Below are 17,564 nucleotides of genomic sequence, written 5' to 3' on the forward strand. Positions count from 1 at the left end.
TCTGTTTGGCCGGCCGTGTTGCACTTTGTATGTTCTCTACCCGGCTGTATTGCACAGCAGAGTGGGAACATGCCCAGACTCCCAATCCCAGTCTGAGCAACCAAGCAGGCCGCTTAGACCAATCACAACACTGCTGTCATGCTGGTGACAGCAGGGTCGTGATTGGCTGGGAGCCTGTGTGAGTCAGGACGAGGGGAGATGAACGCGCCTCCCCCAAAGGTTAACTTTATTTACATTTTTTATCCCCCACCTTCCCCGTTCCGTCCTGCCACCCCCATTGAGTGGCAGCCATCACAGGTGCAATATTTGCAGAACCCTTACTGGCAGTTGCATGGAGGGGGTGTTTTCGATTAGTGGCTGAATGATGTCTGCCTTGTCCATTACTGGTTCTAGAAAATGAAGTTAAGTTTCGGTTTAGTGACTGAAAAGGTTGTCTTGGTCAAGGTTGATCTATTTCACAAATGAGAGCATAACTTGTCATGAGGGTGTCATAGAAGGCATGTTGTGTCAAGGAGACATGGAATATGTTCCATGGATGCTTGAGTGCTAATCCATGAACTGATTTTATTGTTGAAGAAGGCATGATATCACTTTCTTAGATGTAGCTTTGTGAGAGTTCAGGAGGTTGAAGACCGTATCAAGAAGAGAGATGTACGCCTATTTGGGTGCACTGTGTGTAGCGATCATAGCCATTATTAATCTCTATCCTGGTGTTATGCATTTTCTCACTGAATAATCTATTGATGGCGTGGCACTTGTCAGTGATGTCTTCTATGGGAGGGCCCAGCAAGTGATAAATGCTATTCTTCTTGTCTGCTCTGTTAATGGTGACAGTCTAATAGACATCTTTTGCTGTAATGAGTAGTAGCTGGATTAAGAAGCACATTGTTTTCAAGTCATGTCAGTTTTTCCTGGAAATGGGTTTTATACTATCTCTTTTCTTGCTTAAAAGTTAAGGACCTTTAATCTGAAAGCTCATGGAAGTACTTTTATTGAAGATTTATAAAGCCAGCAGCAAGTTTTCAGTGGTGAAGAAGTGTCTATTTTGTTCTGTAGACCTATATTCAGAACATCGGGCCAGGAGTTGACACCTCTGGAGAGGTCCAATATGAGAGTTACCAAGCTCTGGTCCTGATTCAGGGTTAAAGGGTTAGTTCTTGTAGAGTGGAATTGTTGCTTTGAAGGCATTGGCTGACTCTGGTGATAATGTCTGGTGTGAAGGGAGCCAAAGGAGATGATGGTTGGTTACATTAGTCCTTTTGTAGCATTGTGTGACAGCTAAGAATAGGCATGAAGAAAAAGAAGAGGTTAAAGTTACTCCCTTGCTTGTGGGTTGAACCTGAATTGTGTTGTTTGATGTCACAGATGTTCAGAAGGCTAAGAGTTACTTCCTTCATGAATCTGGTTCTAGTGCCTACAAGAAGTGTGCTGTCTCAGAGGAAGATGCTGTTGTGGCAATGAGGTCTAAAATCTAGGCCAGAAGATAAGAGCAAGCGGGCCACAAGGCCACAAGTTTTGCTGAAGAAGAGGAAAGAGACAGTAAAGTATACAGATAACTGCAAAGTAAGGGTAAGGAGTGAACTGGGAGTGGATTTGTTCCTGCAAGTAGCAAGGCCTTGTGAATTTGAAGACAACTGAAAGGCCCGCTTCCCTTTATGTCTCTAGGTGCTGGATGTTGTGGCCTGTTCACATTAGGATACTGGGTGCACAGGCTGCTTGTGGAAAAACAGGTCTCCATGATGAGGATTAAATCAAGTCTATGCATTAAGGTGTTTACAGTGTATGTGTGTGTGGGTGTGTGTGTAATGATTTGGAGTTCATATACCTGAGCATTAAGTGTAGTGCATTCTAGAAAGAACCAGTATTCTGTATTTAGAGGAGGTGTACTCCTTTAGACAGAGAGTACATAGGGTTTACCTTTAGAATATGTTTACTTTTCTAACACCCTCCTCAGCGTCATGATTATGATATTGTTATTAATAGTGAGCCAGAATTAATTTCAGAATACAGTTCATTTTTGAAAGATTATTAGTGCTGAGATGGTCAGCTCTTGTCCCACTAAACAGCTCTATAAGATTCTGCCTTAATAAGGGCATCTTTTGGCATCTGATACACTTCACCACAAAGCAATGAATTAAAAACTCATCATGCACACTAATAGGCCTGATTTTCATACATGCAGGGAGCACTTAAGAGATGGTAAGGATTTGTCTGCATGCTTATTGATGGTAAAATATTTGTGTTTTCTTATGATGTAAGTGCTGTTTAGTATGCAGAGAACTAGCCAGCCAGTGCGAATCATGGTGCAACACAATGTAAAAAATTCATCCGTATACTTTTAAGCACCTGCCACATACCGCATAATTATTGGGTTGATGAACATAAAGAAGGTGAAGAGCAGTAGCATGAGAGAAGCCAGCAAATAATAGGTGCCATATGCACGGCCTATAATCTTCAAGAGGACCAGCCAATTCATCAGCAACTTAGGCCTCTTAATGAGAACCTCCACTTCATCAGATTCAAACACAGGATGGGATTCCTTTTCCTGTTTCCTTGACTTAGTCATTATCCTGCTTTCACTTCTGTTGAATCAAAGAAAACAAGTATATGGTCTTACATTACAGTTATTTAAATATTATCTGATGTTAGACATACACATTTAAAATGGTATTTATATAAATAGGAAAATGTAACATTACTGTTTCTGCTCATTCACAGCCTTCTGAAGTTGCTTGTAAAACTCGGATACAGTTTGTTCAGCTGTGTCTGAAGCTCTCAAAGCCCATATGTTTTCCTCCTCCAGCGGTTGCCTGTATCCTTTTATCATAATGCTGTAAATGAGAGATCTGGTCAGTAGAGTGCAGTTTATAAAGATGCACACACATGGACAGGCAATGTAATATTGGAGGCACCAGTGAGAACTAGGGTGGTGCAGTGAGATTGGGAGATTTAACACTGGTACATGCCTGCTGCTGTCATCTCATCAATGCCTCTGACCTGCAGCCTATTCCTCTTCCAATCAGGTGGAAGACGCTGCAGATGTCTGAAGGGAGAATTGGTTTCCCTCCTCTAATTCCACCGCTCCCACTGTCACTACTGTTCAGTGACACTGCAGAAGCCACAGCAGAGAGGGAGAAGCCTTTCTGGGACCCACTTCTTCAAACGCCCAATGTAATTGTGGGCACAAATCAGTTTGGCAGAGCAGAGACAAAGGTAGTGGGTGTTGAGACTTTATTCTGCCTATTTCTTAACTCCTATTTCTGGTGAAAATTAATTGCTGGTGGAGTATACACACTGGTGGGAGCGGCTATGGCATTCACTGACAACAAAGGCCAAGTGCGGAGGAAGTTGCTAAGAACCATGGGATGTTTCAAACCCATGGTGCATTCCTTGTTGGGTTTTAACTAGAACATTCTGCCCTTGCAGGGCGGAATGTTCTAACAGCGCTTCAAAGTGGCCATTAATGTTCTATTTCCTTGCTACGGGCCCACAACCTCCACATCGGCCAATGATGCTCAAAATGGCCTATTTCTACCTGGTATGTCCTATCACTGTGGGCTGGTAAATAAACCAGAATAATAGTACATTTGTGATCATTCTTACTACTTAAAAAGGAGGGTTTCCGAGTACATTTGAAGTCATAATGCATCTAAGTGCATGCATCAGAATGACAAAAATATTTATGTTTTGAGCAATCCGCTTTGTGGTAAAATGACTTTTGCACAGTACCCCATTTAAGTGAAGCCTATGACAAGTCTACCTACAAGTGACTCCCTTGGTATGGCCCAATAACAGCACCTTTAACTATGATCTATCACAGTGGTTTCCAACCTTTTGACTTCTGTGGACCCCCACTTTATCATTACTGGAGCTTGGGGACCCCCCCACTGAATCTCTATTGGAATCTGGGGACTCCCTTTTGAGTCATTACTGAAAGGTGGGGGCCTAAACTGTTGATATTATTTAGTTTTCTAAGCAGTTGGGGACCCCCTGAGGGGGCTGAGCAGACCCCCAGGGGACCCCAGACCACAGGTTGGGAACCACTGATCTATCAGGTATAAAGCAATTTCTGCTATTTAAAAAGTGCAATTTTATTTGAATAGCTACATGTAAACAAATTCATAAATCCATTTAAAGAATAATGGAAATGATATATTTGTGTGTTGCTTTCATCTTGTCCACTATACTATTTGTATATGTGATTGTGCTTCTGGAGACGTGTGGCTAAACCACTTTACGGTATTTAAAAAAATGGAACAAACACTTGCCAATTCAATTCTATGGCATGCAAACAAACGTATGAACAAATGTCAAATGTTTGTGTACTATGGTTGTCATATATACATCTGTGCCTCCTATATGTCTGTGTACTATTTTCTGTTTCCCAAGCTTAGCTCTCCAATGAACAAGTACCATAAGCTTAGGGAAGGAAAGCAGCACCACTGCAACATTTTGCTTACAAACAGGAGAAAGACATCAGAAGCAGAAACACACCACAAATAGTCTGTGAACTATTTTCCATGGCTGTATTTTGCACATTAGCATATTGAAGCCAACCCTGCTTGTGTTTCCAGTGCTTGCTGTTGGACTTCACTACCTTTTACCACTTTGTCGGAGGTTTAGAGTGTATTTTCTTATTCAGGTGATCCCGCATCATTACATTGTGATATAAAGCAGTATGTTTTCGGTATTACATGGGAGATTTATGCTCTGGCCAGTTGTAGGTGGTGGCATTGAACTCAGAGTCGAGTAAGTTTGTGCTTGTTGTTTTAGTACAGCTGGTCTTGACCATGAAGAAGGTTTAATGAGGGACGCTTTATCGAGGGGTGATAGTGGCTATGTGCAGAGATGTGGGTTCGATTCTTTTTTATTTTAAACTTTATTAGTTTTCGGGCTTACACATTACAACGACATATATAAAACCACACATCACAGACCCCACAACGTATCTGTTCAAGACATTACTAAGTGAGCAGTATCGTGTTCTCCCCAGGGAGGGGGGTAGAATAGAACAATAGTACATCTGAGCATTAAACAGCGGCCCAGGCAGTCGTGTAATAGGTTTAGGTGTCAATAACAACAGGAGGCATTTTAGTATTAACCAATGGCATTGTGTTGTCAGTTTTCAATGCAAGATATTGCTAAAGGGTTCCCAGGTGTCTCGTGGACGGGCTTGGGGATGTTGCACCTCTGTGCAGTTCCCAGCCCGCTCTCTAGAGGAGGTAGTATCTTTCAGCCAGTCCACAACCTTTGGAGAGGGGCCATCCATCCACCAGCAAGCTAGCTGTTGTTTGAACAGTAGAAGCAGCACTCCCACCAGCCACCTGCGTGGCTTCGGGAGGTGCTTAGGGCATCCCGGCAGGGCCGCCAGCGGGGCACAGTCAGCTGTAGTTTCCACTATCGCTGTCATGGCATGGAACATTTCTTCCCAGTAATGTTGGATTGGTGGGAAATTCCATGCAAGGTGAAAGCCGCCAGCAGGGTCGCATGGGCACCGTGCCCACTGAACAAGCTTTTCCGGGTCAACCCTGTGTAAGAACTGTAGCCAGCAGTATAATCTATTAATAAACGTGAAATGGAGCCATTTAAGTCTATGATTAATAGATATGAGTTTGAGTTGAGTGCAGCTGTATTTCCAAACATTCAGGTTCATATCTTGAGCTAAGTATGTCGTTGTGGTTTTCATCCTTGACAGTATTTTTTATCTGTCTCCGGTTGGAGTAACTTTGTTTCAGGTTACCGTCTCGAACACATGAGTTCTGCTGGCACTATGCAGTCTGGTTTCTTTTACTAGGGGTTGTGTGGTTTGGATTCGGGAGATAAAGGCACGTGGGGACATGAACTAGTTGTTTGACAGTGAAAATGACGAGCACGTTTTCAGTGTTAACATTCCTAGCCACGATGTAAGGTTTAGTGTCTCCATGGAAGGTATAGTGATATGGGATTTGAACAATATGTTGAAAGTTTGGTGACATGTGAATTAAACATTATGTTGAAGGTTTGGCGATATCTGAGGATTGAATCATCAACGTCCAATTTTCATACAGGGTATTGCGTAGCCTACATGTGTTTTTAACCTGGGACATTAAGCTTTTCCCTCGTTAGGGTGTTTTGTGTTAAGACTAAGAATAAAAGCACAATGGAGCAGGATAGGAGTCTATGTACCGCGAAAGATAAAAAATGTTTAAATCCCTTTTAACATTAAGCTGTCCGGATCAGCCTTCAGGTCTTGCCATTTCTGGTATCCAGAGTGGTTTTGGCTCAGTCAGAGGACATTAGATCTCTGGCGTGTCCTACGCATCATCTTATCAGATTTGATATGAACCGCTCTTGGTTATCCATTTGGTGGCCATATAAAGATTATGAAAAAGTGTGTAAACTATTGACCTTAAGATGCAGTTTCATTATGCAAGTCACAATATGCAGCTATGGGGTACTCACTGAGTACAGAGAAAGAGTGAAGCATTGGGCTGGAAAGTTGTGCATCAGCATGACCTCATATCTAGTTGGTAGTACACAGGGGAGCAACATCACTACTGATGCAGCACCAGCAGGAGTGTGAAAAACATGTAAAAGTACAAGTCACATACATGTGCTAAATCAACGTTGGTTGTTTGTAAAAATCACTGATAGGTGCAAAATCATCCTTAAGGTAAAGTGAGTTAGATTAGGATCACAAAATTAGAAGCAACATTCCATTTAGGCCAGTAAGCTCATTTAGGTGCATCATCAATAAGAGTGTGAAAAGACTTGTAGGAGAAAGAAATCACACTGGTGTGAAACACACATTGAGGCGAAATATACCATTTAGGTGCAAATTCACTTTTAGGTGACAAATCACCCATGATGCCGCATCAGCAGAACTAAAGAGACACTTGTTGATTCAAAAGTGCATAATCACTTAGTGGAAAAAGAAAATGTGGTAGTAAGATGCTACATTAGGTGTAAAAAGTGTGCATCATTATAACATCATATTTGTTCAACAGCAAATTCAGATGCAAAATTACCCTCGGTGCAACAGCAGCATTAATGTGGAAAATATTTAGGACCACAAATCAAATTAATGAGGTTAATCACTTTTAGGCACCAAATCATCTTAGGCAAAGTAAGCAGGGCCGTTATATCACTCTGAGATGCAAAATGAAAGAATGCATAAATAAATACAAATATTTACCACGTGATACATTCATCCAAAGGCATGTTGGGACTAATGAAGTCTATTTAAAAAGAAACGTTTTCACTTTTTTTCAGAAAGTTATGAGGTTTAGAATTTCTCCAAGGGAAGAAGCAAGTTGATTCCAGGCTGTGGAGGCTAGAATAGAAAAGGACCTTGCTCTTAACAGGGATCGTCTAAAGGAAATAACTAGTGCCTTCACCTCCTGGGAGAAGCATATTAAGTGGTAAGGCATATATCCTCTGATAAAATTCTGAATCGCAGCCGTCCTGGTGCCATACAGGGCTTGCAGAACCAAACACAGTCAGTAAAACCTGACTCTTTACTCCACAGCTAGCCTATGGAGTTTACATCATGCCCCCGTCATAAGATCACATTTACGGAGACCGGACATTACTGTCTCAGCCATATTTTGTATCAATTGCAACTAAGAAAGCAACTTTGTGCATATACATAAATATGAGGCATTGGCAAAGTCAAGCCTGGAAAGAAAGGTGGTAGCTACTGCTGTAGCCTGATACTCCTGATGCAGTACCAAAGGACTCTTACTTGAGGCTTCAGTTGGTGGGAGAACAGAGTTCACTTGGGCTTCAAATGTAAAACTTTGTGTCCAATCTGAACGCAAGGTTCCTTACAATTTTGGCAGATGAAGGAGGTATCCCCAGTTTACCAAGATTGAAATTTGCATTCCATAAACAACCAGGATCATAGATGAGCACTTCCGTTTTAGCTGAGTTCAATTTAATCATATTTTGCTGATCCATTATTAGATTGCAAGTAAACAGGGTTGAAGAATTTGTACAATCTCTTCCGTGGGGCAATGCAGTCTAAAAAGAAGTTGGGTGTCACCTGCATGCAGTCTAATGATGTTAATAAGCAGCGTTATTTAGACATTGAAGAAGATTATAGACAGTAAATCTTGTGGTGAAAAACATTTAGGTGCAAAGTCTGTAGGAGTGTGGAAACACATTTAGAAGCATAAACCATGTTTAAGAGCAAAATCAAGCTGAGGTGCAATATCAGCCTCAACGCAACTGAACTGATATGGGGCCAGAAGGCAAGAAAGGATAGGGCAGAAAACAGTTCATAAGACCACGTGAAGGATAGGAATGGTTAGAAGTTATGATATCAGGATTGACGAGGACATCAAGCTGTTGGTGGTGCAAAGTCCCTGCTTTTCCACTTGAAAACACTGCATAGCATTTTTGCTTTTGAAGAATTGCATCATCGTGTTCATATGGGTAATGTTATCAATTTATATTAGACCGTTGAAATAGCTTATATCTGGGAGTTGCGGGAAAAGTTAATGACCATCTTTAACTAGAAACCAGCAATTAGAACATGGTCTGAACTACGCATGCCTTTACCATGCAGGCTTTATATCGCATGCATCTTTACGACGCATGCCTTTACAGCGAAAATGTAAGCATTTCACAGGTAATTATTGTGTGTGTGTGTGTGTATATTGCCTAGTGGCGGACACCACTAGCTAGTGTAGTTAGGACCATGGGTCCATAGAAAAAGTGTTGTTTTTTCTTGCCTGTATCTTTGGCACCATTTGACGAATCTTCCCAAAAAAAGTTCCCTGGTGATTCTTGTTGGGCACTGGAAGTTTCAGGGTGATCCGTCAAGTGGGGGCCAAGAAAAAAGGGGGGGTGGGGGATCAAAAAAGTTGTGTTTCCCATGTTAATTCCCATAGGGCCTTTGAATAAGGCAACAGCCCGAACCATTGAATGGAATTGCACCAAATTTGGCAGAAAGCTAGCTTTCGGTACGTAGATTGTGCTTACACTTATTTGGTGCAAATCAGTCTAGTAGTTTAGGAGATATTAAAAGGAATTTTTTTATTTCTGAGGTCGCAAGGACTTCGCGAAGTTTAGGAGCTCATGAATGGCGAATGCACAGCTCTGATTGGATGCCACCACTTCAACCAGGAAGTAATGGCAGCTTTCTTGGGACTCGGCTTCAGCTGACTTCCACAAAAAAAGAAGAAGAAAAAAAAGGGGGCCAGAGTAGGTACACCGTGACCTCTTAGCTATGGTGCTGGGGTCCCAGAGGGACCTCCCCCCTCCCCAGGGCTAAAATGCAATAAAAAAATAAAAAAAAGTGTGGGTTTCCATGCTTATTTTTTAATAAGCCTTTGGGTGGGCCAAGTCCTGGGGGCATTGTTATTTTTAAATGGGGGGGCATCTGGCCCCCCTCAACCCCAGGGACCACCACCTCACTAAGGATATTGTCAAAAGAAATGTGGGGGGCCCCCACAGGCCCAGGCTTTCCTTATATGTAACGGGGGATGCCGCCCCCTCCCACTCCCCCAGCTCCTGGGACCGCTACTTCCCCGGAGCATAGATGTAAATGATTGGGGACTTCGATCGCCGCATCCCCACACAACCACGGGGATCACCACCTCCCCAGGGCAAATAATAAAAACATTTAAAGGGGTCCATTTCAAACCCCCGTAGGCCCGGGGACCACCATCCCCTGGTGCTCTTTTTTAGCTTGGAGGCCCCTCTTGAGGGGCTGCTGATGGCCCTGGGAACCGCCACCCCAGGGGCAGCTCCTGCTATGTCCTGTGTTGCCCACCCCTGGGACATAGCAGTTTGCCTTTGCTTGGTGGGAGCTGACAGCTATTATAGGTAAAGTTATCTCAAGTAACTATCACTCGTGCCCTAAGGTAACTATAACTTGCGCCCTCACCATGCATTCCTAATTACCCCACAAATTACAGCACTCTTTACATATTTGATAACATTACTAATAATATCACTGTAATATTTGCAATAACATTTTTTACAAAAAACTGTGCATCACGGGGTGCGATTTATAGTTACCCTAGGGCAGGAGTGATAGATACTCGAGATACATCTAACTATAACGTGAATTTCTATTGTTTTTTTACGTTTAAAACGTGAACCTAACTATACCATCCCTGTAACCTTGGGGTTTTTCAGTGAATTTCTATGTTTTTTTTAAATTCTTTATCCGAACTTTAATGCCCCTGTAACCCTTGTTTTTTTCAGTGAATATATATATATATATATACACACACACACACACACACACACACACACATATATATATATGTATATTGTGGGAAGTGGATTATTGGACGGACAGGTAAGTACTTACACTTAGCAATAGGCCACTAACCCCACCAGGTCCAGTTAGGTCTCAATAAATTAACCCCAGCTCAACCCTCAGTACCTTGGCAATGAGCAGGTAAGCTTAATTGAGGAGACTGGTGTGTAAAGCATTTAAAATTAACAAAACAGTAAAACACAAAACACAATAAAAATCCAACACCAATTTATAAAAATAGGTTATATTTTTATCTTTCAAAATACACTAAAATGACAAAAAATCCAATAAGGGAAATTGGCAATATGAATTTTTAAAGAATAAATGTTTTCTAGCGCATAGAAACGAAAAGTACCACACTGGACATCTGGTTGCACTAGACCGGGGCAAAGTCAAAATCTGAAGCCAACCGTGATGGAGCCCAGCTTGGCTACAGCAAGCTTGAGACCTTGGTCAAAAGTTTACCTTCGGACTTAGTCCCCTGATTATGACCCTGGTGGTCTTAAGACTGCCAGGGTCATGGTGGCAGTCAGACCGCCCCCAATGTGGCGGTCCAACAGCAACATTAGGACTGCGTTGGTAGTGCCGCAGTTGAACCGCCAGCACAGCCACTCTTCCGCCACATTTCGGGCTGGCGGTGCTGGCGGTCCTAATCTGACTCCCCTCTCAGCCAGAGGTTTCATGGAGGTAGCGCAGTGCCCCCCAGGCCAGCCCAGTCGCAATGTCCACTGTCTGCTTTGCAGACACTGAACATCGCAACAGGTGCTGGTGCACCCTACACACTACAGCATTGCCACTGGTTCGATTATGAGCTGGAGACAATGCTATAGGCTGTTTCCTGCTGGGCCAGCAGGAAACTTGTAATGGGGCCTGCGGGAAGGCGGCCGCACTAATGGCAACCTGCCTGTCTGGACTTCGCCGGATGGTGTAAATTGTCCGCCAAAGTCATAATGAACCCCTTAGTCTTTTTCTTGAAGCTTTTTCTCACCAGGATGAAGTCACCAATCCGATCTGACCTCCCTGGAGCCCTCTTCGGATATGTGTTGCAGGAGACCTCAGTGAAGAATTCTAGCTTCGGACTTAGATGATTGTTTGGGACAGAAATTTTAATCTGGACCGAAACTGAATTTGGATCCGACATCCCTGGAACCCTCCTCAGATAGGCTGCGCAGGAAGTTCCAGTCAACTTTTTACTTCGGACGTAACTTTTTGGGCGCTTTTCTCTCCATCGTCGGATGACACTCCACAGCAAGCCGATTTCGAGTCGACGTCACCAAATTACCTTTCCGGGAGCCCCCGGTGAAATCCTTGAAGTCTTGGGCTCTGGAGCTTTTCAGCGGGAGAAACCTGCAAGTCAGGTCGGGTCGCGGTCGACGTAAGCCTTGTTGACTCATGACGTTGGGTCCGTCCCTTATTGGAGCATTTTTCCAAACGTTCTCCGATCTTCTCCAAACCTCTGGATCTTCTTCTAGAAGGTCCTTTAGGAGTCCACAGTTCACCCCAAGGTTCCAGTTCACCCCAAGGTTCCAGAAGCCCTGAGTTGCTTCTTGAGGGTGGATCTCTGGACAGTGGGCAGCTGGTCAGTTTCTTCAGGTGTTGATGCAGGGGACTCTGGTTAGCTATTTTCTACCTGTACCAAACAGGAAGTCCCTTCTTGAACTAACTGAACTCAGGCAAAGTCTTTTTTGTGGTGAAGCCCAAGTGTGCAGCTGGTGCAGTCCTTCAGAGTGCAGTGTCCAGGTGTAGGTAAGGGGTCCAGCAAGGCAGTCCTTCTTCTTGTCTTTGTTCCTGGTAGGAATCTGAGGGGTGGGTGCAGCTCTGCCATATTTATCCTTGCTCCTGCGTGGAAAGCAGATGGGGCAACTGTCCAATCACAGGCAGGCCACCACCCTCTTGGATGACCACTTCCTGGGAAGTGTAGCAAAAATCAATCCCAGGGAGCAACATTCTTTAAAAATCCAAACTGGCAGAAATTCAGTTTTTGAGGTTAGGCCTGGTTGAGTCCACCCACTGGCTAAAACTCCTTAACACACCTCTTTCCTGCCCTCTCCTAATCTAATCAAGGGGCACCTGGCTGCCTGGGATTGCAGGAAATAGGGGAGGTCCTGAGCTTCTCCAAATGTCCTTCCCTCCTCTGAAGTCCAGTTTGGCTGCTCTTCCCCATCCTGTTTCACTGTCTGCTGAGGCACTTCCTTTGTCCTCAGCCCAGGCCACTTCACACCTCATCAAGGCAGCCTGGCCAGAGGCTGGCCAATCAGGGAAGGGTACTACAGAGCTGAAGTTCGCAACTTTCAGGAAAAGTTCAAAAACTCTTTTCCTGAAATAGTTATATTAAATTCAACAACGGATTTATTATAAGAATCAGTTTGATACCAAACTTGAAATATCTGGCTCCTTTTGAGACTTTTTAAATAACAAAATAAAGCCCCGCCATGTTAGCTTATGAAGCCTATTCACTAGAGTGAGAGAAAACAAATGTGGCTATTTTCCATCACCAAGGCTTATAAACGGTCCCTGCTTTTAGTTACATAGCACCCAGCTGAAAGGGGTACTTAGGGAACACCTTAGGGGTGACTTATATGTAAAAAATAAGTTAGTTTAAGACTTTGGAAGTACTTCTAACTGCAAAGTCGAATTTGAATGTAACTTTAATTTAAAAGCAGCCAGCAAGGCAGGCAGGCCTTTGAAAAGACACTGGGCACCTCAGCAGTGCACCTAAGGATGCACCACCTATGCTGGGGACCCTAAACCTACATGCCCTACCATATACTAGGGACTTATAGGTAGGCTGATACAGCCATTTATAATTAGCCTAATTGCATACTCATTTTACACAAAGCACAGCCCCCTGGGACTGGTTAGCAGTGCCCAGGGCAACATCTGAGTCAAGAAAACACCAACAAAAAGTGTGAAATGGGGATAAAAAGTTAAGTGGCTTCTGCAATCAGCCCAGTTTCCACCCCCCCCACACACACATATACATATAAATATAGGTTTCTGGGGGGCAAGGGTATTTATAGGGTAGGAGTATTGGTTTATATATATATATACACATACATATATTCATATATTATGTGTGTGTGACTATATATATATATATATACAGATATATATATATATATATATATATATATATATATATATATATATATATATACAGATGGTAGCCAGATTGCTGGTAGGTAGCAGGAAATGGAGCCAAAAAAAGTTATGTTTAAAATTAACAATTGTCCATAATGCAATATATTCAATTACTCGTGTTTTTCCTATGACAATATTTAAATAGCATACTCTTCCTTCATATGCTAAGATCTTTTAACGCCAATACAAGCATTCCAACCATCACTTTTGCTTTCACTTTTTTTGTCTTCTCAGTGTGAAGCTTTAGATTTCCAAGGTATGCTTATACCCTGTATCCACTGTGCCATTGATGAAGCCTAACAGTGCTGACATTGCTCTGTGGTTCTTCTGTTGCCATTAGAAAATGATGCAGAGTAGCAATTTAAACTGACTGTTCCTACTGAAGAAGGACCAGTGCTAATTTGCATGTGGTTACACTGCACACGAAAGTACTTAGCAGGTGGCCATCTTATCAGTGAAGAAGAAGCTCCTGTAACACTTTGCTAGACAAGGCAGACAGCAACAATGGCTGAGTTCCTTCACACAGGAATGTCATTTTCAGATGCCCAAGCTTTTTGGACATGTTAGATGGGTTACAGATTGCTTTCGTCCTGTTAGTCTGGTAACTTGGGCAGAATTTTCCAGGCTGGGAGGGAGAGAAGAAGGCTGAGTTAAAACATAGCAGTGGCACTAGGAAAAGAATGAGGTTTAGATAACGAGGGAATGCAAGAATGGAGAAATAAAGAAGAGTATGATGGAGAAAGTACTCAAGCCGGAGAACTAACATGCTACAAGAAATAATGCTAGTAGTGTGACACAAGTGTTGACTCGCGACGCAGGTCTGATTTGCTGATACAAACCTCACCTGAGGCCAACAATGCTTTAAAAATACACATAAGATTAAAAATATTAACATAAAATAATATGTGATGGAATATATTATAATGGTGTAGGCTAATCATAGCTGAAAGCATGATCTGAATTAGAAGAAGACACACAGGACATTCTGACCAGGTACACTATTACGATCTAGGATGATGAATAAATGATTGAGTTAATAAATGTTTAGAATACTGTTTAAAAATGTAAAAATGCATTAATTTATAGGTGAATACATAAAAGCAGGTATGTAATCTCCAGAGCCATCTTTGGAGATTCAAGATGAGTACAGGTGGAGGGGAGGCAAGAGGAAGAGAAAGGCAAAGTCTCAACCCACCATAAAGATTCCAGGATCTGAGGGTTTGGATGGATTGACTACAGTTAACAAGTAGCTAATCCACACTGCTTGCCTGGAGGTGTTACCGGAGGCAAATACATCTTTTTGATTCCTGTTGTGATATTTTAGACGTAAGGCGACTGCTTTGGCCCAGATTTAAAAGTAGCTTGCAATGTAATGAAACAGTATAAATGTCCAATCATGGGACTACCAAATAGATTTTATAGCTCTGCTATATCTAAACATTTACTGTAAGTACATTGGAACCTAGCTGTAATTACTAGCAATGATGCCAGACACTAAAGGCTAGTTTAAAACATCTGTAAAGTGATCACATTACCAGCTGTCACCTTATTAATGCTTATTATCCTTCATCAATATTTACAGAATACAGTGGCATTGCCTTGTATTAATGTTATTACAACCAATGGTCACCACAGTATTTACATGCAACATCTAGGCAGGGTAGGAAGACAGTTGGCTAACCACTGAAAGCCATGCACAGACTTGGACACACCTTGTCTTAAAATTAGTAGAATTTAGCGGCAACAGGCAATATACAGTTTATCAATAGCTTGTCAGTTGAAGGCTTAGACTATATAGTGTTAAAATAAAATGTTTCCTTATAATGACTTTGCTTTGGTCTGGGTAGATATTTTACATATATGTCAAAGCCAAGTATTACACTAAAGATCTCTCAGGCAATTAGATCATAACAAATAGCACTTACTCAGTAAACCAATTAAATGTAATTTGAGAGAGAAATGAAGAATGCGCCTCTGGGCATGGATTCTATAGAAGAAATGGAAAGATAGTATTTAGAGTCATTTTAATAGATTATTTACTTTTGAAAACCACTTACATTACGTAACTGTGAGCATACTGTTAAGAGCAGCATTTTAATGCAAACATAAATACATTTCATACTGTATGATGTGAAGATAAAAAGCCAGACAACAATTTATACTACTTCGACATTAAACCTGGTGTATGGAGCATGGTTATGTATTTAAGAAATGTCCATTTGGAATCAGAAGTAAGAATTAGATGGCTCAGAGTTTTGAAAATTTAAAACAGCTAATCTAATTTGCATTCAATTCTGTACTCCAAAACATTTCATTTTCTTAGTATTGCATAAAGCAAATTGTAGGATTGTAAGCCAAAATCATTTTCATCATACTAAGGTAGGTAGCAGTGGCCTCAAGCTGCTGCACATACAACATCAAAGTTTGTTGGTCTTTATCTTGAAACGTCAACAATTTTGGTGCAACCACGAAAACTAACACCCTGCTACACAAGGATGTTGTCTTGCCTTTTGGCCAATGTGGCCTTGGCTCCTAGCAATAAGATTACTATGTATCAGGGAACGCAATACGGTTAATGACATAACCACAAAAATATCCACAAGTTCAAAATGAAATCCCAGTTAAACTGTCTTTTATACTTTGCTAGAGTCAACATGTGTTTCATCACAACAGACTTTCTTAAGGCTGCTATTAAACACAAACAAGAATATTACTTAACTAGAGGCATTGCTAAATTCTAAAAGTAGGTAGCACATATACTTTAAAACATTATATACACACATATATATATATATATATATATATACATACACACAAAGACATATAGGCCTAGAAATTATTCTCAAATTTGATGCAGAAATATCTATTGTGTTTTGGAATCGTGACAAACGAGAATGCCAGGCTCATGTGTTTACTAGTTTAATTTTGCATGCCAGTCACCAGATGTGCCATGTGTGGCTAGTGAGATGACACAACATTGTGAAGTGGTTATGATGTGTTACATTCCAACGGATGTTGATATATGGATGTATGTTGATGTATGAGCACAGCTGTTCAAATGAGCTTGTAGTTATTCACAATAATCTATCATTAAACTGGATCATATTGTGTCCTCTATAAAAACTATCCAACAAATTATAAGATTTAGTTTTCTCCAGCCTTTGCCATTACAGTATCTGTACTATAATCCTAACAGGCCTTCTTAAGGATAAAAACAAACAATAATTTTCCCTCCAGATGACAGAAGAACATTCTCAAAATCTTTTAAGAGTGCCGAGGATATGGGAAAAATATGTTTTGAAATTACATTTAGATATCAAATGATCAATATTTTGACGGTCAACTTCCTGGGATATGCTTTGATCTGATGAATCCAAAAATGTATTGTAAACTCCAAAAATGCATACATTCATAATGAAATATAAAGCTTAAATTAGTTTGCAACAGGATAATGTGGTTAACAAAGCAACAATATAGCAAACAATTAAAATAAGTATTTCTCATCTTACTACGTTGATGGAATCAAGTGATTTGAAGAAGATGTCTTGCTAAACTACTTTAGTTTCACAGAACAATTTAGCAATGCCAATTTGAAATGGAATTACATGACGTATTTGGGGGGCAGGACACTATCCATTGGCCCACAATAATTTTTGCGTCAAATACTTAGTTCCAGTTTCAAATGGATCCTATATATTGTGTAAAAACCAATGCTCCCTTTTACAGTTTTAGCAGAATATTCCAGTGCTTTTATTCAATTTGAGTTTTATCCACCACAAAAAATCTTTAAAACTGAGCTAGGGACCAAATCCACCTCATACTTTGGCAAAAAACACACATTTTCTTAAGATATGGAATCTGGTGGAAAGCCACAAATTTCCAACCACCCAACATTCCCCAAGACACCTGAGAAAGAAGATACTGCACTTGTGTGGGTGTAACTAGCTACTGTAACAGGAAATGGCCCAAAAGGAAAAATTTACACACCAAATATTTCCCCTGAAAACCAAATTTTTTTTTTAATTTGATTACCTGTGGATTTTGATCCCTAGCTCAGTTGGCACACAGGGTAACCTACCAAACTGGCACATTGCTGAGTGTGTAGTTTTTGGCAGTGTCCAGGGTGGTATGTGTTGCATAGACTGCACAACGTTTTCTTACCCACAATGCC

General features: G+C 41.4%; 1 protein-coding gene across 1 annotated transcript in view; it reads right to left on the minus strand.

Annotated features, from left to right (window-relative positions):
* The window catches only part of LOC138261344 (multidrug resistance-associated protein 1-like), a 616,610-nt gene that overhangs the window by 355,506 nt on the left and 243,540 nt on the right, over positions 1-17,564 (minus strand). The window contains exons 6-8 of the mRNA XM_069210192.1: positions 15,319-15,380; positions 2,700-2,831; positions 2,358-2,582 (exon numbers count right to left, since the gene is read on the minus strand). Coding sequence (XP_069066293.1) covers positions 2,358-2,582; positions 2,700-2,831; positions 15,319-15,380 — 419 coding nt within the window. The remainder of the gene's footprint in view (positions 1-2,357; positions 2,583-2,699; positions 2,832-15,318; positions 15,381-17,564) is intronic.

Source organism: Pleurodeles waltl, chromosome 10 (genome assembly GCF_031143425.1).
Source record: "Pleurodeles waltl isolate 20211129_DDA chromosome 10, aPleWal1.hap1.20221129, whole genome shotgun sequence".
Classification (NCBI taxonomy): Eukaryota; Metazoa; Chordata; class Amphibia; order Caudata; family Salamandridae; genus Pleurodeles; species Pleurodeles waltl.